The 26,510-nt window shown below is 40.2% G+C and overlaps 1 protein-coding gene across 1 annotated transcript in view; it reads left to right on the forward strand.

Annotated features, from left to right (window-relative positions):
* The window catches only part of CFAP20DC (CFAP20 domain containing), a 340,832-nt gene that overhangs the window by 216,600 nt on the left and 97,722 nt on the right, over nucleotides 1-26,510 (forward strand). Inside the window, exon 13 of the mRNA XM_063427556.1 lies at nucleotides 4,372-4,743. Coding sequence (XP_063283626.1) covers nucleotides 4,372-4,743 — 372 coding nt within the window. The remainder of the gene's footprint in view (nucleotides 1-4,371; nucleotides 4,744-26,510) is intronic.

Genomic DNA, 26,510 nt, shown 5'->3' on the forward strand with positions numbered 1-26,510 from the left:
CGGAGGCAGGCAATACCACGTCACATTCAGACATGACATCAACATGCTCCACATTCCCAGGGTTTCAAGGAGTAGTGGGAGGATCCGCTTTGGCACAGTGTGTGGGCAGCTACTCTGGAGTCGCATACTGGCAGCGGCAATGTGAGTGGAGTCTGCTTGTTGGCTAATATTGTTTGTTTTATTTGTTTGTTTTTTTTAAACAGGAGCAGGGGTTTAGTAAGGGGGTTCTGGAATTTAGTAGATAGGGGGACTGGGGTCTAGTAGAGGAGGGGGACTGGGGTTTAGTAGAGGGGGATGCTGTTTTTGTTTTCATACTGTACTTTTCAAAATAATAATAAACTAAAGATAGTGTGAACAGGAAATAATATTCCATTCATAGTCACACCACCTTATCTCAGAAATGCTAAACAAAAATTGATTGTATTTGTGAGTCATTCCATCGTTAAATAAACCGGATTCTTGCCATGGTGGTGGACTTTTCCTAATTACAGATAATGTGTCACAGTAAGTTAATGTAGGTCCGCACACATAGATAATCCACAGAAAAATTATGTATATGTGCACATTTATTAATAACAAAAAAGTAGGCATATCAAAAAAGCATTGTGTCATACTATTACAGTATTCTAAAGGTAGTACAGGCATATCACACCAAACCACTGTAGTGCACTGAGATAACACAAATTTCACTGCAAGTGAAAAAAAAAAAGTTCAGTTTGCCATACTACCTGCAACTGCCAGACAGGGCAGAGACCACCCAGAAGACTACCGCGATAAAGAGTGTGAAAGCCCTGGACGCTGCCTTTCGCACCTTCCTTGTTGCTTTCTGAACACCTACGTTTCTATGAAAATGTTTTTGTTTTTTGTTTGCGGCCCACATAAACTTAAACCTTGTTTATTTGGCCCATGTTAGCCTTTGAGTTTGACATGCTTGTTGTACAACAAATGGTAATTATAGCTTATTGTGATGGATCTGATTCAGGAGGGTTTTAAATAACAGCTGCAGCATTTTTTTTTTTTATTTTTTTTTGTCTCTATACTTGTAAACCACAGACAGAAAGGAAACGGGTGGCTAAACTCTTTTCATTGTGTCAGATACTGGTGTTAATGTTGCCAGTACTAGCATGTACATTTCTAGATACACTTCATTGGCACATTCTAATAAGCTCTATAACCATTTATGCTGCAGTGACACCAGTCATGTTACGTTGAAACCACATGGTGTACTTTGCCATCTCTAATTATCTAAAGGCATGTACTCTTTCTTAATAGAAGACATCACACAGCTGGAATTCAGCCTATAAAACCCAGGCAGTCCCTTGCTTCAGTGCACTTGCATGGTGCTAAATCATGTGAACAGTTCCATAAGATTCAAGTACTCTGCTGTGACCCAGCTTGTATTTGCTATGACATTTCTGACTCATTGTTTTCCTACCTTGACCAGTAACACGGTTATCCCTCTGATGGCTGCCTGCATCGACCTTTTGGCTTTTTTACATCTACAATTACATTTTATGTATCGACTGGTTGATATGTGCTTATGTGACATTGCTACCTGAATGCAGACTTCTCCTTCTCTATCTCTTAAGGGAAAACAGTCACTTCAGTATAATTGATGCCAGTGATTAACTGAAAATGGCCTATAACATGTGTTAACCTTTTTATGAGTTACTATGTTTTCTTTTAAATTTACCAAAGATTTCTGAAACATCATAATCCAGTTCAGACAAGGCAAAGGCCAGGGTAAACATTGTTAATTAATAGGAGAAATAAAACATTGTTTTAATTCTGTATGCTTTCTCTGTGCTGACTGCCATGTGTATGGGCATAGCTTATAACAATGATTGACAGAGAGATGGATGAGCCCAGGTGTGAATTACTACCCTTAGTTTAATTTTTTACACCACAAAAACAAAATTGTTAAATATAGGAATAAGTAAGCATGAAACATTCTGTGGTAATTGACTGTCCTTAAAGAGATATATTTTTAAATGTAATTTTGACTTTTCTAATGCTCAGTAATGCACATTTTCATTCCTATTAAGCTGATATTTATGGAGTCAGATCATTCATTAAAATATTTAAAGGGGCTATATCACAATCTGGGGTCTTTGCGTAATTTTCAAAGATTCCCAATGGTGACTGCTCAGCTGGCAGGGTGATGGCTATAAAGAGCTGGGGAAGGTGAGTTATACTTACCTGAACCTATTACTCGTGATCGCTGTCATCTTCTTCCTGACGGTCCTCTTCAGCTTCTGGGGCCTCCTGTGTACAACACTGAGGTGTATGGAGAATCCCACAAGACCAAGACAGAGCTTTGTTTCTACTCCGCTGACACTAGAACGGTTTAACCCCAAAGTATGTGTTCTAGAGCAAAATCTACCTGACTCTCTGTCCTTCCGTTTTCTCATAATCTTTAAACTGGAATACTATAGCACAATCTGGAAGTGGTATCGCTGATTGGTTAAGAGCAGTCAGCTGATGCTCTCAACCAGTCAGTGACTCCCCATTCTTAAAAATGGCTTGAAAAGAACAGTTTAATCCCAAACGGTGAGCCAGCTCCAGGGACCAACTGGCACCATAACAAATTCATTTTGATGACGTTGTTATGGTGTCCAGAGTGTTGCTTTAATGAGTTTTGCTGCTCCCAGGCCTATTCTAGAATTATCACATATACTCTATACAGGGAGTGCAGAATTATTAGGCAAGTTGTATTTTTGAGGATTAATTTTATTATTGAACAACAACCATGTTCTCAATGAACCCAAAAAACTCATTAATATCAAAGCTGAATATTTTTGGAAGTAGTTTTTAGTTTGTTTTTAGATATAGCTATTTTAGGGGGATATCTGTGTGTGCAGGTGACTATTACTGTGCATAATTATTAGGCAACTTAACAAAAAAACAAATATATACCCATTTCAATTATTTATTTTTACCAGTGAAACCAATATAACATCTCAACATTCACAAATATACATTTCTGACATTCAAAAACATAACAAAAACAAATCAGTGACCAATATAGCCACCTTTCTTTGCAAGGACACTCAAAAGCCTGCCATCCATGGATTCTGTCAGTGTTTTGATCTGTTCACCATCAACATTGCGTGCAGCAGCAATCACAGCCTCACAGACACTGTTCAGGGAGGCGTACTGTTTTCCCTCCTTGTAAATCTCACATTTGATGATGGACCACAGGTTCTCAATGGGGTTCAGATCAGGTGAACAAGGAGGCCATGTCATTAGATTTTCTTATTTTATACCCCTTCTTGCCAGCCATGCTGTGGAGTACTTGGACGCGTGTGTTGGAGCATTGTCCTGCATGAAAATTATGTTTTTCTTGAAGGATGCAGACTTCTTCCTGTACCACTGCTTGAAGAAGGTGTCTTCCAGAAACTGGCAGTAGGACTGGGAGTTGAGCTTGACTCCATCCTCAACCCGAAAAGGTCCCACAAGCTCATCTTTGATGATACCAGCCCAAACCAGTACTCCACCTCCACCTTGCTGGCGTCTGGGTCGGACTGGAGCTCTCTGCCCTTTACCAATCCATCCATCTGGCCCATCAAGACTCACTCTCATTTCATCAGTCCATAAAACCTTAGAAAAATCAGTCTTGAGATATTTCTTGGCCCAGTCTTGACGTTTCAGCTTGTGTGTCTTGTTCAGTGGTGGTCGTCTTTCAGCCTTTCTTACCTTGGTCATGTCTCTGAGTATTGCAAACCTTGTGCTTTTGGGCACTCCAGTGATGTTGCAGCTCTGAAATATGGCCAAACTGGTGGCAAGTGGCATCTTGGCAGCTGCACGCTTGACTTTTCTCAGTTCATGGGCAGTTATTTTGCGCCTTGGTTTCTCCACACGCTTCTTGCGACCCTGTTGACTATTTTGAATGAAACGCTTGATTGTTCGATGATCACGCTTCAGAAGCTTTGCAATTTTAAGAGTGCTGCATCCCTCTGCAAGATATCTCACTATTTTTGACTTTTCTGAGCCTGTCAAGTCCTTCTTTTGACCCATTTTGCCAAAGGAAAGGAAGTTGCCTAATAATCATGCACACCTGATATAGGGTGTTGATTTCATTAGACCACACCCCTTCTCATTACAGAGATGCACATCACCTAATATGCTTAATTGGTAAGAGGCTTTCGAGCCTATACAGCTTGGAGTAAGACAACATGCATAAAGAGGATGATGTGGTCAAAATACTCATTTGCCTAATAATTCTGCACTCCCTGTATTATTATTAAAGGATGCTTTTAAAATTGTGTTGATAGGTTGTGATTTATTAAACAATATAGTTCAGGTAATGTTTGCATGTCATAAATTTTCTTAGTTTGCTTAGCCAATGTCTACTGTTTGTCTTTGAAACAGGAAAATAGTGTGTTCCACTGGACGTCCAGCCCCAAGATGAAAGCTCGCAATGCAGACTCAACTGTGGAGAACAAACCCAACAATTCAAAATTGTCATCAGCCAGAGAGTCTATAAACATAAGTAGCAATGACATTTCTTCAGTCGATGACCTTGCTTTAAGGGAAAATTCCATAGACTTTGATCACATTCAGAAGAACTTGATGCCTATTCGTAGTTTGTCACCCGATGGAAGTAGACCAGAAATCTCAAAGGGAAAACCAACATTTTCTAAAACCGACCAACAATATGCATTGATTAATAAACTAAAAACGTCAGTGGGTAAGAAATCACTCAAGGAAATCCCGAAAGAGTGTAAAGCATTGACAGCACTGGTGAGTATTTTTTGTTTCTACGCTAAGTCTTATGGTGTTTAAATGGTAAACCACGGCAGATTTCTTTTTTTTTTTTTCTGGTTTGTTTCATTATTGTTTTCTAGTTTCTTTGCGTAATGCTTATTTTATTTATGTGATCATGATTTCAAGTGAAAGTACCCAATAGACATGTGCCCTGTGAGAAAATTCAGTTCATTTTAATACATTTTTTAAACCTAAAATCGGAGGAAGATGGAGAATGTAAAGAGAATGTTACAAATAAATAAAGCACAAACACAGTCACTTCAATAATGTGTTGGAGTAACCCTTTAACTTTGTAGGTTTTGTAATAGATTCATGAGGAAATCACTAACCTGTAGACTTTGTAATGAATACCTTACTAGGTGCATGGTTACAAATGTGTAAAAACTTTCTATAAACAAAACATCCCAAATTGTGTGGTTATTTGGATGAAAATCTGGTACATTAAAGTTTAATTATGGACGAGCCCCAGATTATTGTAGCCATATACGGAGCTTGTATTAAAGTTAAAGGTTTTCCCAATATTAGTTGATGTGGGCAGGGTTTATTGATAAATAGAAAGAGAGAAGGAGAATATAGTGTATAATGTAGTAAGGAGGGGAGGGGGGAGAAATACATATTGGGATCCTGGAAATCCTAATAAACCACAAGATCAAACATCAAGGGGAAGCATACATTTATGTAAAATTTCTCCCCCCCCCCCCCCCCCCAAAATGTATTATTTATATGACATAATTTTTAGTGTTAGGGAAATGGCATCATTAGGACATGTGTGTGAGTCTGACTGGAGTTACACTGCCAGGAAACACATGTTAATTGTAGCAACTTTATTGATATGTCAGTGAAGAGTTTGGGTAACAGAATTGTATGGGTGCAATCTCACAATATTTGTCTTTGCTAAAGTCACAGTTTATGTATGTGTGAATGTGTGTGTGAATGCAATTCTTTCATGATCTTTGTGTATACACAAGTAACGTAAGGTTTGTTGCACAAAGGGGTAAGTGTAAAATCAAAATTAGGTTTATGGACTTATTAGAATATTTAGACATGGATCCATCAGGACCTGGGGCTTTGCCAGGTGTAAATGAAGTTGACTTTTGTTTTAAACTTCTTTTTCTATAACCTTACTTTTTATTTCGTTATACATCACAAAGTTAAATTCTGGGAACAAATATTGAATTCAGATATGAAAATCTATTTTTATATTAGAGGCAAAGAATTACTAAAATGTTTTAAAGTGCCAATATTATGACTTTAAGTAGAAGCATGCATTTTAATAACTCTTATACAGCATAGAATCATCTCTTTTTAAAATGAAGCTTTTTTAATAGTAGTTCCAATATTTATACTGAATTTAGTCAGAGAAGGATACATAGAACAGATTATTTTGGTTTGAAAGACATCCGTCTTCACAAGCCAAGACATTTCATTTTCTTGATAATGCATACTGTGTTTAAAATCCTAGTCTCCCACAGGTGAGAGAGACTGGAGCAGATTTTAGAAAACAATGGAAAAACGACATAATAAGAGACCAACTTCCAATTTATTGATTTTAGAAGGTTTATATTTCCCCACTGTGAAAAGGAATTGATTCAGGAAGGTTTATATTTCCCCACTGTGAGCTTTGGTCAGTTATGTACAGGCTTTGTTTATCTTCCCTACAGAGGAAAAAATGGAAAGTTGAAAAGGTTATGAAAGGTTTACAACTAAAAGAGCCATAAAGAATAAAACAAAATTTTCAATTGGTATATCTTATTGGTTTAGTGTGGTTTCATTTTGCTTGGAGACAAAAAATAATTGTTAATATATATAAATACAAAAAAAAAATCTTATTAACAGTTTTTAATGTCTCATGTTTTAAAGTAAAATTGTAAAGTTTCACTACCCCTTTTTTAGGATTTTTAAAATGTGAATATACTTGAATTAGTATATTTTTTTATTGTAATTAGTATTTAATAGATAAAATAGAATTAGACTATAGCATAGGCAACCTTCGGTACTGCAGATGTTTTGGACAACACCTCCTATGATGCCAGCATTATGGGTGTAAGAGCATTATGGGGTAGTGTAGTTCACAACACCTGGAGTGCCGAAGGTTGCCTACCCCTACAATATAATAAGTTAATATTATATGTTTTATGACAATTATGAATATCAATTTAAGGTATAATATTGCTTACTTTTGTAAGAGCAAAACTCCAGGATTACAATGTTATTTACGTCAGGATTACTAACCCTTGACGAAGGAGTCTGAACTCCGAAACGCGCGTCGGGTCTATCTCGGCACGTTGGTATCCCACTTAGAGCACAAATTTATGCTCTTATAGGGAGATGTTGCCTCTTTCACTTTTTGTTTTTAGTCTTGTCTTTTAGTTTAAGTATGTAATATAGAACTTGGAGTCTATTGGGGTGATAGACGCAGGGACTTGGGATCACGGGTTTCAGAGATAGCCTTAGCTCAGAACACCCACAAAGGTGTTAACAGGAGATTGCAGTGAACTAACACAGCGGAATTAGTAGTCTTTCCTATGAAACAATGCAATAACCGTTCAAATGCCATACTTCTCAGGGGTGCAACAACTATTTCATAAGGACTTGTTTATAGCCATTATAGAGTTGATACCTCTGTTCACGCTCTCCCTACTAATGCACTCCAACTGGTTTCCCAATATTCGTTAACCGTTAAGATGGTCCTTATGTAACTAATAATAGGGCATCTTCTACTAGCCTGTTTATCTATCGTGAATACCATCAGGGAATTATATCTCTCAGCGTTTGTTCCCCTTATGCTTATACTTTAGGCTCTCATTGCATTCACTGGATATGTACATAGCAATGAGTTGCCAGTTTTTTACTTTTGTGTAGCATTTTCAGGGTAAATAGGACTTACTGGCACTAGGATGTAGATAACTAATACTATTGTATCCTTCTTTCGATAGAAATTTAATAAAGTGTTCATTTTCCTTTTTTGAGGATACATAGTCTCGTATTACCACTTAATATTTAACATGCTCCCTCCCTGTATTTTTATTTCTTCTCCAAGTCAGTTTACTAGGTAATTTTTGAGATTATATTTTGTTCCGTTGGAATTTATACCAGCGCTTGAGAGTTCCCTCTAGAGGGTTGCTCTCCCATTTATAGTTTATTTTGTGAGTTACAATGTTATAATAAAATAAAGCCCTAACCATAGTTCCATAGCACCAAAAGATTGCAGATCCCATGCCTAGGGATTTTTTTTATAATAATACATTTATATATTTATACAGTTTGCTCCCCTCTCCCAAACAGTCTGCTCACCCTGCCCTACAATATGCTCCCCCCTCTCATTGACTCCTACCTTTTCCTTTCCCCATTTGATACTCTATAAACATATCCATGAGCATGGCTAATGTCTCCTTGTCCTTTGTGTCCTATGCTCTCCTCTCCTTAGGCTTCAACATACAGTTCTATGGTATTGGTGCTAAAAGTAAGGGCTATGATGCCCCATCATGTCCCTATCCCCTTCATATTTAACATTCTGCCATCGCTCATTGTGAGTTACTGAGAAGGCCAGGGAGACAAATGATAGAGAACATAGCTGCAGAAGAACAGCTAGCTCAGGTGCAAGCTTCTTCATTGGCACCAGAAATAAAATAATTTAGTCATGGGACATTTGGGAAAGGTCTCTGATCTCCCCTGCCACTGCTGCCCTGATGTTTGTGGCTCACCCCACAAGACTTTAAACCGGGGCTGGGCAAAAAGCAGATTCCCAGATGTTTTTTTACTACAAGTGCCATGATGCTTTGTCAGTCTGTAGAATGGCAAAGCATTGTGACAGTTTTAAATCTTCTGGGAATCTACCATTATTATTATTATTATTTATTTTTTTATATAGCTCCAACAAATTCCGTAGCACTTTACCATGACTCACCCTTACCTTATATGGCCGCCTGTTGTTCCTGTGGAGCCCCTTCAGACCAGTGCCCAGGGACATCTGCTCCCCCTCACTATGCCACTGCTCGGGGATGGAGGTAGGTTACATGTGATGAATTTCTTTGAAATTCTTTTAAAGATACACAAGACAAAATGGGGACTAGTTTGTCTCATGTATGATGATCTTTGGAAAAAGGCAGTGTTTCTGTTATTCTGATGGGAATGGCATAGTCTCATGTGATGTGCAAACAAGGACATCGCACCTTATTGTAAACGTGTCTGAATGGGTCGTCCAGCAGACTTACGGGATCCTCCATGTGACAAACTACCCTGAAAACCCTGTGATTTCCCTCCCCCTGGTAATTTATTCAGTGTTTTGATCTACTGAACGCAGACCACCTACTAGCTCATTATCTTCAAAGTAACCACAAAGTTAAGTATAACCGAACAACACGTGTGCTGGAAAACGGCGGCCATCTTGTCTCCCAAATGCAGGCAGCAGTACTTGGTTGTCGAGTGTCTGAAACTCCAAGCCGGACACTAACTCACGAACACTGGTAACTTTGTACCGCTGCCTGCTTCTATTCCCGACAAGCCAGGAGAGCGCTATTCGGTGAAAAAGTACACACGCACTAGACAAACAATCGCTACTTATGAGCCAGGGAAATTGTTTGATATTTCATTTGTTTTGTGACTCCTGAAAATGACCAACCACTACCACTTTTCTTCTGGAACTATTATGGGCAGACACCACGTGTCCAGTCGGTTAAAACTTTACCCCGGTGGCGATTTGGCTGTATTCATGGGATCTGAACACTATTTGGACACTGTGCACTCAGATACAGGCTATCCAGGGGTATAACACTTGTGGGGGTCCCTATTAGTATTATGCATGTTTTTGGGTGTTTTTATGTTCTGTATCTTTAGTGCCTGCAAGATAATTAGTTTAAGTAAACTTCCCTTAATTATCTCCCAGATACAGAGACTTCTGGGTATGTTTTCTTCTATATTTTTGCTGTAGAGACCCCATGCTGGGGGTCTGTGTATAAAAGTGGGCCATCTGGCCATACTAAAACATTCCTGTTCCTTCACCAAGTCTCGACTGATGTTTGGGTATGTTAATGAGGAAGAGCTTGATTTTCTCACAACCTGTTTGGATTTCGGGAGAGTACAAAGGGAAGTACTATGCGAACAGGCTATACTCACATAACCTCTAGGAGTTCGGAAAAGTGCGAACAAACGTATTATACTAAGTACAAGGGGTTCGTTACACTCCATAGAACCAGTTTTGTTCTCTTGTGCAAGCATGAGAGTACAGTAGTGAAAACAGCTCCTGACAAAGTCGCCAGAGCCATAGAATTTTGGCAGCAAGACGATGGAAACACTGATAAACAGCTTAAAATAAGTTTATCCCCTAATTGCTCGCTTTCAGCCACCTTTACATAAGTAGACATGTCACTTGTCACAAGCATATCATGTCAAAAATTACGTTATAACAACAACATTGCAGAACATTCATAAGCATTAATTCTTCAATTATTGTAAAATATTCTACTAAACTATTTATTATTAAGAAGACAGACTAGGAAATAGTCTTGTTAAGTAGCATATTGAATGACAAATGAAGGGAAATAGATATAGTATGGAGGATATAAATTATTATGCAAATTATATTTTCCTCATTTACCTAAATAATTGATGTAAATAACAGTCAGCATAATTCTCATGTTATCAACTATTAAGAGTACAATTCAAATTTTATTGAACAAACCTCCTAATGATAACAGTATTTTTTTTAAACATAAAAAACTTACAATGCACTGTTTCAAATTATTATGCACAGTAAGTTTCAAAACACGTTATAGGTTGTAAAGAACTGAAAATTGTCATTTGTTGTGTTTGCAGCATATTTACTGAAATCAAAAGCTATTTCAATCAAACTTATAATAACATTTTAACTTTTTAATTATTTTAACAGGTCACGTTGCAGTTTAACATAGGACCCCTTATTTGATAGCAGCTTCACAAGCCTTGCATCCATTGAACTTGTGAGTTTATGGACAGTTTCTGCTTGAATTTGTTTGCAAGATGTCAGAATAGCCTCCCACCCTCATAGATCTTTTGCTTGAGTATGCTCCAAAGGTTCTCAATAGGACTGAGATGAGGGGAGGATGGAGGCCACACCATGACTTTCTCTCCTTTTATCCCCATAGCAGCCATTGATGCAGAGGTATTCATTGCAGCATGAGATAGTGCATTGTCATGCATGAAGATGATTTTATTACGGAAAGCATTGTTCTTCCTTCTGTACCAGGGAAGAAAGTCCACATACTTTGCAGAGGTCATCTTTACACCTTCGGGTACCCTAAAGGGGCCGACCAGCTCTCTTCCCATGATTCCGGCCCAAAACATGACTCCACCACTGCCTTGCTGATGTCGCAGCCTTGTTGGAACAGGGTGGCTGTCCACCAACCATCCACTACTCCATCCATCTGGTCATCCAGGGTTGCACGGCACTCATCAGTGAACAGGACTGTTTGAAAATTAATCTTCATATATTTTTCTGGCCCAATGCAGCCATTTCTGCTTGTGAGCATTGGTTAGTGGTGGCCGAATAGAAGGTTTGTGCACAGTTGCTAGACTCTGGAGGACTCTACACCTTGATGTCCGTGGGACTCCAGAGGCACCAGCAGCTTCAAATATCTGTTTGCTGCTATGTAATGGTGTTTTAGCAGCTGCTCTCTAGATCCCAATCTTCCTCAATGTGCCTTTATCTGCACAAACCCGTCTGTGCTCTGAATCAGCCACAAATAGAAACATAGAAACATAGAATGTGACGGCAGATAAGAACCATTCGGCCCATCTAGTCTGCCCAGTTTTCTAAATACTTTCATTAGTCCCTGGCATTATCTTATAGTTAGGATAGCCTTATTCCTATCCCACGCATGCTTAAACTCCTTTACTGTGTTAACCTCTACCACTTTAGCTGGAAGGCTATTCCATGCATCCACTACCCTCTCAGTAAAGTAATACTTCCTGATATTATTTTTAAACCTTTGTCCCTCTAATTTAAGACTATGTCCTCTTGTTGTGGTAGTTTTTCTTCTTTTAAATATAGTCTCCTCTTTTACTGTTTTGATTCCCTTTATGTATTTAAATGTTTCTATCATATCCCCCCTGTCTCGTCTTTCCACCAAGCTATACATGTTAAGATCCTTTAACCTTTCCTGGTAAGTTTTATCCTGCAATCCATGAACCAGTTTAGTAGCCCTTCTTTGAACTCTCTCTAAGGTATCAATATCCTTCTGAAGATATGGTCTCCAGCACTGTGTACAGTACTCCAAGTGAGGTCTCACCAGTGTTCTGTACAATGGCATGAGCACTTCCCTCTTTCTACTGCTAATACCTCTCCCTATACAACCAAGCATTCTGCTAGCATTTCCTGCTGCTCTATTACATTGTCTGCCTACCTTTAAGTCCTCAGAAATAATCACCCCTAAATCCCTTTCCTCAGATGTTGAGGTTAGGACTCTATCAAATATTCTGTACTCTGCCCTTGGGTTTTTACGTCCAAGATGCATTATCTTGCACTTATCCACATTAAATGTCAGTTGCCACAACTCTGACCATTTTTCTAGTTTACCTAAATCATTTGCCATTTGGCTTATCCCTCCTGGAACATCAACCATGTTACATATCTTAGTATCATCCGCAAAAAGACACACCTTACCATCAAGACCTTCTGCAATATCACTAATAAAAATATTAAAGAGAATGGGTCCAAGTACAGATCCCTGAGGTACCCCACTGGTGACAAGCCCAAGCTTCGAATATACTCCATTGACTACAACCCTCTGTTGCCTGTCACTCAGCCACTGCCTTACCCATTCAACAATATTGGAATCCAAACTCAAAGATTGCAGTTTATTGATAAGCCTTCTATGTGCAACAGTGTCAAAAGCCTTACTGAAATCTAGGTAAGCAATGTCTACTGCACCACCCTGATCTATAATTTTAGTTACCCAATCAAAAAAACAAATAAGATTAGTTTGGCATGATCTCCCTGAAGTAAACCCATGTTGTCTCTGATCTTGAAATCCATGTGTTTTTAGATGTTCAACAATCCTATCCTTTAACATGGTTTCCATCACTTTCCCCACTACTGAAGTAAGGCTTACTGGCCTATAGTTGCCCGACTCCTCCCTATTACCTTTCTTGTGAATGGGCACAACATTCGCTAACTTCCAATCTTCTGGGACTACTCCTGTTAACAATGATTGGTTAAATAAATCTGTTAAAGGTTTTGCTAGTACACCACTAAGCTCTTTTAATAGCTTTGGGTGTATTCCATCAGGTCCCATTGACTTATTTGTCTTTACTTTTGACAGTTGAAATAGAACCTCTTCCTCTGTAAACTCACGTGTAATAAATGACTCATTTATCCTTTTTTTTAACAGAGGTCCCTTTCCTTCATTTTCAGCTGTAAATACCGAACAAAAATATTCATTGAGGCAGTCAGCTAGACCTTTATCCTCATCTACATACCTTCCTTCTTTTGTTTTTAATCTAACTAATCCTTGTTTTACTTTTCTTTTCTCATTTATGTATCTAAAAAAAGTTTTGTCCCCCTTTTTTACTGACTGTGCTATTTTCTCTTCTCTGTGTGATTTGGAAGCTCTTATAACTTGCTTAGCCTCTTTCTGCCTAATCTTATAGGTCATTCTGTCTTCCTCACTCTGGTTTTTTTTATATTTACTAAATGCTAACTTTTTGTTTTTTACTATTTTGGCCACATCTGCGGAGTACCACAGTGGTTTCTTGAATTTTTTTCTTTTACTGACAAGCCTAATGCAATTTTCTGTTGCCTTCAGTAGTGCAGCTTTTAATAATCCCATTTATTTTGGACTCCATTTAAGTTGCTCCAGTCTGATAATGACTCCTTTACACATATTCTAATTTTAGAAAAGTCTGTTTTTCTAAAGTCTAAAACTTTTGTTTTTGTGTGGTGTGACTCAGTCACTGTTCTTATATTAAACCACACTGACTGATGATCACTGGATCCTAAACTTTCACCTACAGTAATATCTGATACCAAATCTCCATTTGTTAACACTAAATCTAGTATGGCCTCTTTACGAGTTGGCTCCTCAACGACTTGTTTTAGAGACAATCCCAGTAGGGAGTTTAGAATTTGTGTGCTTCTGGCACAAGTAGCTATTTTTGTTTTCCAATTTACATCAGGAAGATTAAAGTCACCCATGGTGATAACTTCCCCCTTCATTGTCATTTTAGCTATTTCTTCAACTAGTAGATTATCTAACTCTTCAATTTGTCCTGGGGGCCTATAAATCACACCTACACGAACTACTGTGTGATTACCAAATTCTAACGTAACCCAAATGGACTCTATGTTCGTCTCACTAACCTTTATTAGGCTAGATTTTATGCTATCCTTCACATACAGGGCCACCCCTCCCCCTTTCTTGCCTTCCCTGTCTTTTCTATATAAAGAGTACCCTGGTATTGCTATGTCCCAGTCATTTTTTTCATTATACCATGTCTCAGTAACAGCGACTAAATCTACACTATCAGTTGCCATTATTGCCATAAGTTCATGGATCTTATTCCCTAAACTGCGAGCATTTGTAGACATGACTCTAAGCTTATAATTTTTTAACACACTTGCTACAGGCACCTTCTGTCCTTGTTTTGGGGGACAATTGGATTGATGTTTTATCACCCTTTTGCCCCCCCCTCCTAGTTTAAATACATCTTAGCAAAACCTCTGAACTGCTCACTGAGAACATTTGTTCCCTTTTGAGAAAGATGCAAACCATCTTTTTTGTACAGTTTATTTCCGTTCCAAACAGAGCTACCATGAGCAATAAAGCCAAATCCTTGCTCCCGACACCATTCACCAAGCCACAAGTTAAAGTCCCTAATACGCATCCGCCTGTCATTCTGAGTGTTATGCACAGGCAGAACTTCAGAGAATGACAGTGTGGAAGCAACCTGCCGTATATCATTGGCAAAAACACTAAAAACTTCCTTAACCTCTGAAACCTCATTGCAAGCCAAGTCATTTGTCCCTAAATGGACAAGTACATCCAATTCCCCTTCCTGCTTTGCTTGCTTAACAATATTACAGATATGTCTCCTGTCTCTGTGAGCAGTAGCTCCGGGAAGACACCTCACAAGACCACCATTGTCCATCTCCACACCTCTTATGATGGAATCCCCCAACAACAACTGCTTTCTATTAGGCCTCATCATAGTCTTCAAGCCTCTCTGCACAACACCACTGGCCTCAATGCCTCTCTCCACAACAGCACTAGCCTCAGTGCCTCTCTCCACAACACCTCTAGCCTCAGTGCCTCTCTCCACAACACCTCTAGCCTCAGTGCCTCTCTCCACAACACCTCTAGCCTCAGTGCCTCTCTCCACAACACCACTAGCCTCAGTGCCTCTCTGCACAACACCACTAGCCTCAGTGCCTCTCTGCACAACACCACTAGCCTCAGTGCCTCTCTGCACAACACCACTAGCCTCAGTGCCTCTCTGCACAACACCACTAGCCTCAGTTCCTCTCTGCACAACACCACTAGCCTCAGTTCCTCTCTGCACAACACCACTAGCCTCAGTGCCTCTCTGCACAACACCACTAGCCTCAGTGCCTCTCTGCACAACACCACTAGCCTCAGTGCCTCTCTGCACAACACCACTAGCCTCAGTGCCTCTCTGCACAACACCACTAGCCTCAGTGCCTCTCTGCACAACACCACTATCCTCAGTGCCTGTCTCCATGACACCATTACACTCTGAAAGTGCAGAAAATGAATTATGTAGAACAACAGACTGTGCAATATGCCTTTTATCCACAACTCTAAGTCTACCAGATCCTACATTAATCCATCTGCCATTCCTAGTATGTCTCTGTGGCAGTGGCTTTGCAGCAGTTCCAGCCTGAGTTTGTTTACCAGATAATTTACAAATCTCAGACTTCAAAAATACAATCTCCTGCCGCAAGATAGAGAACTGTCTACAGATTAGACAACAACTAAACCTCCAAAAAGTGGAACGCGAAACAAATGCATAGCAACTATTACAATAGTGCGATGATCACGCTTACGTTTTCGTGAAATATCTAATGTTTTCATATTTCGTCCAAGGCATTGAACTATTTCACTCAGAGAGATCCTTTTTCTTCCCCATATTGGATGAAAATGGTGCTCTGCTCAATAATGTGGAACACCCTTCTTTAGTAGTTTTTCCTTAAATTGGGCTCACCTGGCAATCACAGGTGTCCAAGATTGTTTTCAGTAATCAAAACAGCCCTGAGACACAATGCCATCCATGAGTTAAATGGAAAAACAAAATATTTAATCTTTTTGACACTTAAATAGAATTTGCATAATCATTTGGAACAGGGTGTATGTGTTTTGCAAACTTCAGTTCCTGTTTATATCATATAACAGACATGTATATTGTGCTGCAAGCTTCATGTCCTAGCTTATGTTGAGCCAATATGCTACCAGAAAAGGATGGATGAATTAAATATGATATTGTCTGATATGACTGATTATTATCGATTTTAGAACGTTTCAGGCATTTTAGTTATTTTTATTCTGTTGATTACTCAAATGAATTAGAATACTAAATACGAATTAAATAGTAACAAATTGCAGTCATACAAGTAAAACCTGCCTTTACTTATTCTTTAGTTCTGAAGATGCTTGCTATTAATATGTTGATTATTGTTTCAGTTTGAGAAAATGTACACTCATAACGGTAAAGAACCCGCTAGGTACAAGCAATCTTCTGCATCTTCGTAGCAGGAAATGTACAAAGTCAAGAGCCATCTTCACTGTGTTGTTCTTAAGATGTAGACCACTTATGCTTTACAATGGGCAACTTCAAAGAAAGCAAGTTGAAGTGGCCTCACAGTTTAAAATTTCATGTCAAATAGCATTATGGAAAGGTCTTAGACAGTGGCAAAGAGTCATCGTCAATCCCCAAGTGATCATTCCGAACACTAGCAAACTCTTTACAAAACTGTTTTTGCTACTACTTCGTAAACTTTAAGGGTCGCATTGCGCCCAATGCATTATTCATGATTTCATAGAGTTCTCTTCCTTGAGTTCAAATATTTTTAATTAAGAAATAATGTTGGTCCCTTTGGGTAATATTGCCACCATGCAGATAGTTGGTAATTAAACTTTTACACACGTATAGCTGTATTCAAACAATCCTGAATTAATTATTTGAACAGAATGCAAATGTCATTACCACTCATCTTTCAACTGCAAGATGCATGCCTTGTGTGAAAAAATTGGTCACCGAAGCAAAAGTTTAAGAGCTAAATAAAAATGTCTATTAACAAACAAAAAATATAAAAAAAACAAGATAAGCCTTTAATTAGTAGGTGTAAGTATCTGGGAAAAAAATAACAAACTTGTGACTCTGTTTCTATTAAAATGCATTGCTTCCATCCACTCATGGTAATTCTGGTGCCATAGCTGGGCCAAAGTACGAATGAATAGGGATTTAATTCATTTTAGATAGATTTGAGCTTAACAGATGTATCCTAATTGTCTACGTGACTTTCAACGAGTCCGGTCAATTTGATTTTGTGCAAAATATACTACGCACATTTGTGAGCATCAAAAAAATAAAATGGGGGTTTGTCCTTAAATAGTGTGCTTTATTACAAAATAATTACATATTGGTTTATAAAACAGCTTTGATGGCAAACAAAATAGATTTGGAAAAAGCTGAATTGAGACCTAAGTTTTGGAACTCTGTAAGCAACATATCATAAAACTCAGTGAACCACATAGTGTTTAGTTTACTTTTTTGCTTTACAAAATATATGTGATTATGAAATAGTTTTTAAATTTTCTGCCCACAAATATGGATTCTCGTACAGTCCACACAGAGCTGACAGCATCAGGACAATGCCTGTAGCAAAATACACTGAGCTCTGTTGGGTTTGTTCAGAACAGATTTTTATGAATAAATTACCCAGCAGTAGTGTAAAAAAATAATAATGTTAAGTATGTATCAAACAAAACAAGCAAGAGATGAGCAGAGTAAATATAAGTTAAGACCAATAATACCTACATTTTAATATCAATATAAAATTAAACACCCCAGGGGGATCTTTATTTTTTTTTGCCTTAATGGTAGTTAAACCATAACAAAGGTTAAATATGTTATTATGGTGCCTGCAGTGCCTCTTTAACATTAGTTAATTGAAATAGAGGTATGCATTTAAAAGACAATGAGAATAAAAGAAAAATACATGGGACCTCTCCAGTTTTTGCCTAAACTATTTGATTATGGGTCACGAATGTCATCTTGCTGAAATGGGGAGACCACCTCTTCTTAGATACGGTCACTGCCCTCTTTGAATCTGGCCACTTCATGGAAGGTGTGTATCTGTGGCTACTTTCTTTTCTTTTTTTTTTTTATTCTTTATTTTTGTTGTGGAAAAATCTCCACTGGTTTTAATAGTAATATACAGTCATCCAATGCATAAAAATAAGGATTAAGTATTAAGTCGGAATATACATGAGACAATCTTGGTAAGTCGCGTTAACATCTCAGGTGGGTGAAAGAAGTAAGAAGTGTATAGATAAAACAGAAGGCATAGCACACACTAGTCAGTATCTCACGTTAGCTGTTCCTGTGGGTGTAAAATGTATAATATGAGGGTTTTGGGCTATCACATTGATGTGGCGTGCCAGTCGCCCGTGGGGGTTAAAAGTTCCCAATGTGATATAACCTGCTAACATCACTTGAGGGGGTTATTAGATTGGTGTAGCGTGCTAGTTGTTCTGGCGAGCTTAGGGTGTACTTTATGGTTTTAACTCTCCGACAGGCCATGATGGCTTGCGACCATCAGGTTAGTACGATATGTCGGCGGCCTAAGCGGGCTCATAACGGGCAATCTGTAGCGAGTCCTGTAGGGTCTGAAGCATAATGAGCATTATAAGTTTAAAAGATAACTATAGTGGCACTTCATGCTAGTGACTCTCGTGATGCTAGAAGTAACGCACATTTGTAGGGCATTAGCGGCTCGTGTGAACGTAATATGTTCTTATTGCTAAAACATGTAAGTAACTTTTATAATGTTTATATAAACATAGTGGTAGAACACATTTGCAGCTCATGTGGTGTTAAAATAAACATGTTAATAGCACTTGTATGTAGCTCCAATGAATTTTGTATAAGGCATTGCAGTAGAATATGTAAGTAACTCTTATGGGGTTAAGTCACATATGTTAATAGCACTCGTTAGTTACTCATGTGGGGTTATAATAAACATTTTAGTCATGTACGGTAACCTCTCTTGTTGGAGCCAATATTAACACAATATTAGGACATATATAAAAAAAAAAAAAAGCTAGTCAACAGTGGATGCTAGTAGTACACACAAGGTAAAAGTGTCTCTCTGCAGATCTGTAATAATTAGTGTGGCCGCGGGAGCATCAACCGAGGGATCAAAATAGGGAGATCCCTCCCTCCCCCCCCCAAAAAAAAAGGAAACAGACAAATATTAAAGTTAGTCTTCTGTTACGCAGTCAGGCTTAAGTCTCAGTTGAGTCTCTGCTCTGGCCTGTCAGGCAACTTAGCAGCGGCCTCCCCTCAGGGTTACCTGAACTATGGAGGGCGCTGATGTATTGGTCGCCGTTTCGCCATCGTTGTGCCAGGGTTTTCTTCCCTCTCGGTGGTGTGATTGTCGGTTGGTAAAGACCGGTGCTCCATGGGTGCAGCAGGCGATAGCTGTGGTAATTGGAGCTTCTTCAAGAAGGCCGCCGGATCTTCCGCCGTGGACAGCGTTAACACTGCCTCTCCGTGTGGTACCACCAGGGTACCCGACGCGCCCCACCTATAACTGACTCCGTGGTCTCTGAGGAGTTTAGTGACCGGCATGAATCTGCGTCTCTCCAGCAGGACAACGAAAGGCAGGTCGTCAAAGATTCTCACTTGGCAATTTTCCACAGCTATGAGGGGTGTGCTTCGTGAGCTGGTCAGCATCGCTATCTTCACTGCCGGGTTCTGGGTGACCGCGATGATGTCCCTGGGGGCGTCCACAGGGGTTGTTGCGGCCTTTCGTATGCGAAATGCAGAGGTCACGGGCGGCAGCCCTCCCTCTCCTCTCACCTCCATCACAGCGGCCATTTTATTGGAAAACTCTAGTACTGACTCCGGTCCCACCGTCTCGGGCACCCCTCTTATACGTATGTTTTTCTTTCGGTGCCTGGCCTCCATGGTAGTGATGACCCGGGTGAGTCGCTGGAGCTGCTGGGAGAGATCCGCTATGTTAGCTCGGGTCTCTGTGAGGTTGTTGTCCCTTTCCTCCTCTCTTGTCTCGACTGCTCCCAATCTGGCCATGATGCCGCCCATCTCTCCACGCACCCCGTCCAGGTCCTTCTTCCAGACCCCACGGAGCTCGAGCAGGAGCCTTTTAATGTCCCCCTTAGTGGAGGGCAACGTGTCTGAGTCCTCTCTCTGATAGACTCTGCTGAGGGCCCGTGTTGTCGTCGATCCCTCTTCATCAGGGGACGTCTCTGACTCACTGGATCCTCGAGGTCTGGCAGGCGCCATCTTAGGCTGCGTTGTCTGCTGCGGCCTATCGAATGACCTCCTGATGTCTGGAAGTTTAGAAGCCTCCGATGTCAGTAATTTGCGGTGCTTGCGCCCCATCTCTCTCTTGGGGGGTTCAGTGTCACTACTGTCTTAGTTATAGGGTTGAGCTGTAGGTTTTTTGTGGCTTTTTGGGATATTTTCAGTGTGTTTAGCAGGAGCTCCCTGCAAACACGTCTGCTCAGTTGTACGGCTGCCCACGCCCCCACTGTGTCTACTTTCTTTAAGGTTAGACCCTTGCCACAGCAAGGAGGGGAATTGACTGAGTATAGTAGCTAAATGTACTGGATTCAGAGATTATCTTATTTCACACATAAGCTCAAATATGAACCCATCTTTACCAATGATGGGAGGGTGAGTGAGATGCACATCCTCATATATGTACTTGGAGATAGAGATGGGCACTTATTTACAGGATGTTTGTCTCTACAGATTTATAAACAGAACATTCACTTCTTACAACAAATATGTATATAATTTTTTTGGCATTCATGGCAGATCTTTGTTTTTCCCTGTTAAACAGAAAAGAAGAGATTCATTTTGTTCTAGACATATCCTCCCAGCTTATTCATAATCTTTTTTTTTCTTTCCAACAGGCTGCCTATTGAGTTATTTTTAGTCTATAATAGAACTGCATAAATCTCCCCAAAACAGGCAATGTAACAATGGGAGAAATGTGTGAAAAATTGAGCTCTTGAAACATTAAAGCTGAATAAAAAGCTCAGATATAAAATAATGACACACGGATGATCCTTTTTTTTTCATTCCAAGTACGATCTAAAACAGTGTAACAACTTGCGGGGTTTCAAAAATCTTCCTCCAGCTTCTTAAGAAAATGCCTGCACGTCCCTGATCATTCAGATTTCACGTACATTACTTTTAAGAGAATAAGAAGGGAGCATACCTACCATTATAATGAGCACACATTTCAGTAATTTTCCAAATCTGAGCATATTTTCTGTGCTGAATACTATAAACATTGTTATTAAAGTTGCTTTTTGCAATAATCCTTGTTTTTGCATTAGTAGAGTCCTACAAATCTGCTTAGAAAATAGTCATTGCAGATGTTGAAAGAACATGACTGCTAACTACACCCCAGAAACAACCCCCACCCGTTGCCCAATAAGACACGTTAGACCTTGATCTGTTGGGTAAGGGCAATGGCCACAGCTTTATTAATTAATCAATGCCAGCAACTATTCACCACTGCCGGCTGTTGGAAAGCTTCACCAACAGGCAGATCTATCCCGTTAAACCAAGAGACCGGAACAGCCTGCTCCTGCCATCAGCTTCCGGCAGGCTGCGACTCCCCAAGCCGCCTCAGCACCTTCTTCCGCTTTGGACTGCGCTGGCCAGGACTCCTGCATGCTGTGACAAAACAAGAAGAGAAAAACCAAAGCACACATGGAAAAACAAGCAAACAATTAGCACCTAGGGAAGGAGGGCAGGAAAGTCAGGATCCCTTTACTTTTCCTAGCTGACTGGTAAGTCCCCATCCAGTTTTCCTCTCTATATCCAGTTCCCATATTGTCACACTGTATCCCTGTTGTCCCATCCCCTTATCTCTGCATCAGTCATGTCCCGCCCTTCCTTGTCAGTCCAGAGATGGACTATCATAAACACAATCTCAAGATTATGAGGATGTACACATGACAGGCGACATTATTTTTACATTGCTTTCATTTTAATGAGTATTTTATGTAGCTCAATTTAAATTTCCCATGACCCCATTTAAAATCTTGTAAAAAAAAAAAAAAAATGTCTGAAGCTCCAAGCATGAGTCCTTTTCAAAATTGTTGGGGACTCGTCTCCCATACAGGAGGATTCAAAGGAAAACTAGGTAGGTTTTCTGCGTCGACCTAGTAGACAAACGTTGTCAAATATAAGTCTGACTTCTCTTAGCATAGTAAGGGTTTACTCTTCTTACTGAATGGTAATTCACCATTGAAATCCATGGTAAAATTGTTATTCAGTAAATTGAGTAAACCATGACCAAATTAAGATAATCCAGCCCATAGTTTAAAATGTCAGGCTCTACAGGGTGGGACAGAATTCAGAGTAGGATTTGATAGGCAAACGACTTTTGTTTTGAGATATTCATCATGGGTACTTTCACAAAGGAACACAATAGATAATACTTTCTATTATCAGAAAGTATTACTTTACTGAGAGGGTAGTGGATGCATGTAATAGCCTTCCAGCTGAAGTGGTACAGGTTAACACAGTAAAGGAGTTTAAGCATGCGTGGGATAGGCATAAGGCCATACTAACTATAAGATACGGCTAATTAAAGGTATTTTGAAATATTGGGCAGACTAGATGGGCAGACTAGATCCCCCCCCCCCATTCTGGGTTAAATGGTTTTTGAGTGGTCTGACCAAATATGGGGGTTCCCAAGACACAAGCCACTTGGCCCCCTTTCACCAGAGTTCTACTTCTTCATTAGCAATAACAGTTTTATCCATGTTTGGAAGGCAGTGATACCATTGGTGTATTGTCGTTATATAAGCAGGTAGGGGTTATGGTGCTTAGGCTGGAGATTAAGTTAAATCATATTGTTCATCTCCATTTTGGATAATGAACACATTGATGTTTCCTCTCTGTGTTAGGTTTGTTTTGAGCTAAAAGTAAAGCTTTAAAATTATGTTCACTATATGCATTTTTTAGTTCCTTCAAATATTTGAGACTCCACAAATTTCGTACCTGGTAAGCAGTATATGAAAGCAGTAGACATGTGCAATTTAGGGCAATTCGGACATTCGGGTACTTCCGAATGTCCGAATAGATTAATTACCAAAACTACCGAATTTCCGAAGTTGCCGAAGTGCCAAAGCACAGTACTTATAAACTTACCCAGTGGAAGAATGAAGAATGTTACACTGTATACAATTTTACATAAAAAGTATACAAACATAGCCAGGATTCAGCTGTAAGCATTTGCAACACTTACAACAATCAAGTAACATACATTCATATAAAATTATAAAATGTAAGTTACTTAGCCTGTCAATGGAATGACAGGAATGAATAAGTAGATAACTCCCTAATTCCGACGGTATTAGGGAGCTATCTACTAAAAAGCTGAAAGACCTAAATTGGTCTTTCAGACAAATGTACTAATACTAAGTAAAGATTACTTAGTATTTGTAAATTATGCCCCTACTCACTATACTGCAAGTAGGGGCATGTCTATTAAAAAGTGAGCAGCCTATGAATGGCGGGTGGGGGCCCTACAGTAAAATAAGGGGGGGACCTAATGTCCTCCCCCCGGCCCCCACCCCTGAGCGGTAGGTGGGGGCCCTAAATACTAATAAAGGGGGGGACCTGAGCGTCCTTCCCCCCTGACCCCCACCCCTGATTGGTGGGTGGGGGCCCTAAATACTAAATACTAATAAGGGGGGGTCTAATGTCCTCCCCCCCTGAGCCGTGGGTGGGGGCCCTAAATACTAATAAGGGGGGGGACCTAATGTCCTCCCCCCTGGCCCTACCCCTGAGCGGTGGGCGGGGGCCCTAAATACCAATAGGGGAGGTACACAAAATAAGACAGAAGCCAAGTTCTGGGTTACAGAGAGCAAGAATGGTCAGACAAACCAAAGTCAAAAAACGGGTAAGTAGAAGACAATTACACACTCATGGGTTTACAGAAACCCAGGGGTGTATTTACCCCGAGGCAAACAATGCATTTGCCTTGGGCAGCACTTTCTGGGGGCCGGCAAAAAAAAGCTGCCCCCAATCGCCCTGGCAAATGCCTTGCCAGCCTCTTGTCCTGGGGGGCCAAGGAGCTGGCCGGGTGGCTGCCTCAGGGCCACCCAAGCTGGCAGCAGTGGCACTTTCCGGGCAGGCGGCGAGGGAGCACTAATCTTCCTGTTCAGCAGTTATGCCGGAGCCGGAATATGACATAATTCCAGCCCCAGCATTACTACGCGGCGCACGAGGGAGCTGAGCGGGGTGGGGTGAGGGGGTTCCTGACTTTTGTCATGCCTAGGGCAGCACAAAACCAGGATACACCACTGCAGAAACCACATCAGAGCAGGGAAATAGGGACAACTAGGAAGTTATATACCCTATATTGTATAGGATTGGTTAAAAGGGAAGCGTGATGTCATCCTAGTGTGTAGGCATCATAAAAAATTGCATATTGCATATAGAGTTAATTATAAAAGGGGCAAAGGGCAAGCATTTCATGTCATGAATGACATCTGAATGAGGCATTGTGACATTGGGAGGTGCAAGGAATGTTGCGGAAGAGACAGCACTGCAGAGAGGTATCATTACATTCAGGGCCGGTGCAAGGATTTTTGGCTACACAGGCGAAGATGCATTTTGCTGCCCCCCCCCCCCCCCCTCCCCAACAAAAAAATGCATCTTCACCTTTGAGTCTCGTAGCCCCCTTTTGAATTTCTTACCCTCTTTAGTGCTTCATATCCCCTCTCTTTAATGTCTTGCTCTTTTGTTTCTTACACCCTCTTTAGTGTGTCTCTTACAACCCCTCTTGTTTATGTCTTACTTCCCCACCAGCCACATTCTATGTCTATTTCTTCCCCCAGCCCCTTTCTGTCTCTTTCTCCCATACAAACATAGATAAATGGGCAAAAATACATATATGCACAAAGACACAAAAATAGAAACACACAATCATACAGGCATACAGACCGTTATTTAGGCACACAGTGACAAATATATACAGACACACAATCAAACAAACACATGCATACAGACAGTCAAACAATCTACACTTACAGGTAAACTCATATAAATGCAGACAGACTGTCATACAAAGACATACAGACACAGACATACAGTCATAGAGAGACATAAAGACACAAGCAGTCACACATGCAGTCACAAGTACATATTTACATCTCAGGCCAGCGTTTATGTATTTGAATGTAAGCATGTTTTTGTATACAGTATGGAGTATGTTTATGTGAATGTAGGGGTGTGTTGTGTTGACGTTTGAATGCAGGGGTGTCTTTGTATGTAGTGTTGGCGTTTTACTGCTGAGATGTATGCACATTTACACAAACATTGCCACAAACACTGCGATACACACACATATATATATATATATATATATATATATATAGGTACATATACAGATACACAGATTGACAACATACACACACACACACACACACACTGACAGACATGCACACTGACATACAGATACAAACACCTACACACAGAGACATACAGATGCACACACTGACAGACATACAGATACACACACAGTCACACACTGACAGACATACAGATACACACACACACATAGTCACACACTGACAGACATACAGATACACACACACATACACATGCTAATCATATATACTTTTATAGCCACCCTCCTGTTTCCTACCTTTTGGGTGCAGGAGGGTGGCTTCCCTGGAATCCAGTGTGAGGATCTGGCTGAGGTAGTTGGGAGTTATGGGCTGATCTCCTCTCCCAGCCCCTCCTCTCTGCTCTCCAACCATGCAGATCCGGAGGGGGCGGTATTTCCAGCTCCTGCAAGGAGCCAGCCGGGCTGTGTGCTACGCGGGGAGCAGGGATATGACGTGTTCATATCCCCGCCCCCTACACACAGTCCGCGGCATGATGCAGGAAGGAATACTGGTCTGTGGGGATGCTGCTGCCGCCGCTCGGTCACACTACAAGAAGTGACCGGCAGGAGAGGAGTGCTGTGTGCTTCTCTCCTGACGGTCACCCGGACATTTGCGCCCCTGGGCCGGAGCGCCCTAAGGCGGCCGCCTGTGCCGCCTTATGGTAGCGCCGGCCCTGATTACATTTCTTCTATAAAGAAAAAAAGATCTTAATGTCACATGTACCCTTTGTTTTGGGAGTTCAAAATGCTATCAATAAAACCCTGCATTGTGGCAGTACATACTTATTATGAAACAGAAGTTGTCACTATAGTGATATCATTCAACAGCATGGTATTTTAATGTAGGCTCCCAGATCAGGACTGTCCTATTAGTTCTGGGACAGTTGTAAAGTATGTAGTGAATGACAGATGACAAACTTTTAAAAGCCACTTGCAGTGTTACCAGAACAGTTTATACATTCTAAGCCTTTTAAATAAAAGACAATACAACTATATGCTTTACTCTGCTTTATATAGGTTTCCTTTCTACCCACTTTAAGCTTAACATATCTCCGAAGCTTCATTATCGTAAGCCAGTAAAATGTCT

The sequence above is a fragment of the Pelobates fuscus genome, chromosome 7, assembly GCF_036172605.1.
Source record: "Pelobates fuscus isolate aPelFus1 chromosome 7, aPelFus1.pri, whole genome shotgun sequence".
Classification (NCBI taxonomy): Eukaryota; Metazoa; Chordata; class Amphibia; order Anura; family Pelobatidae; genus Pelobates; species Pelobates fuscus.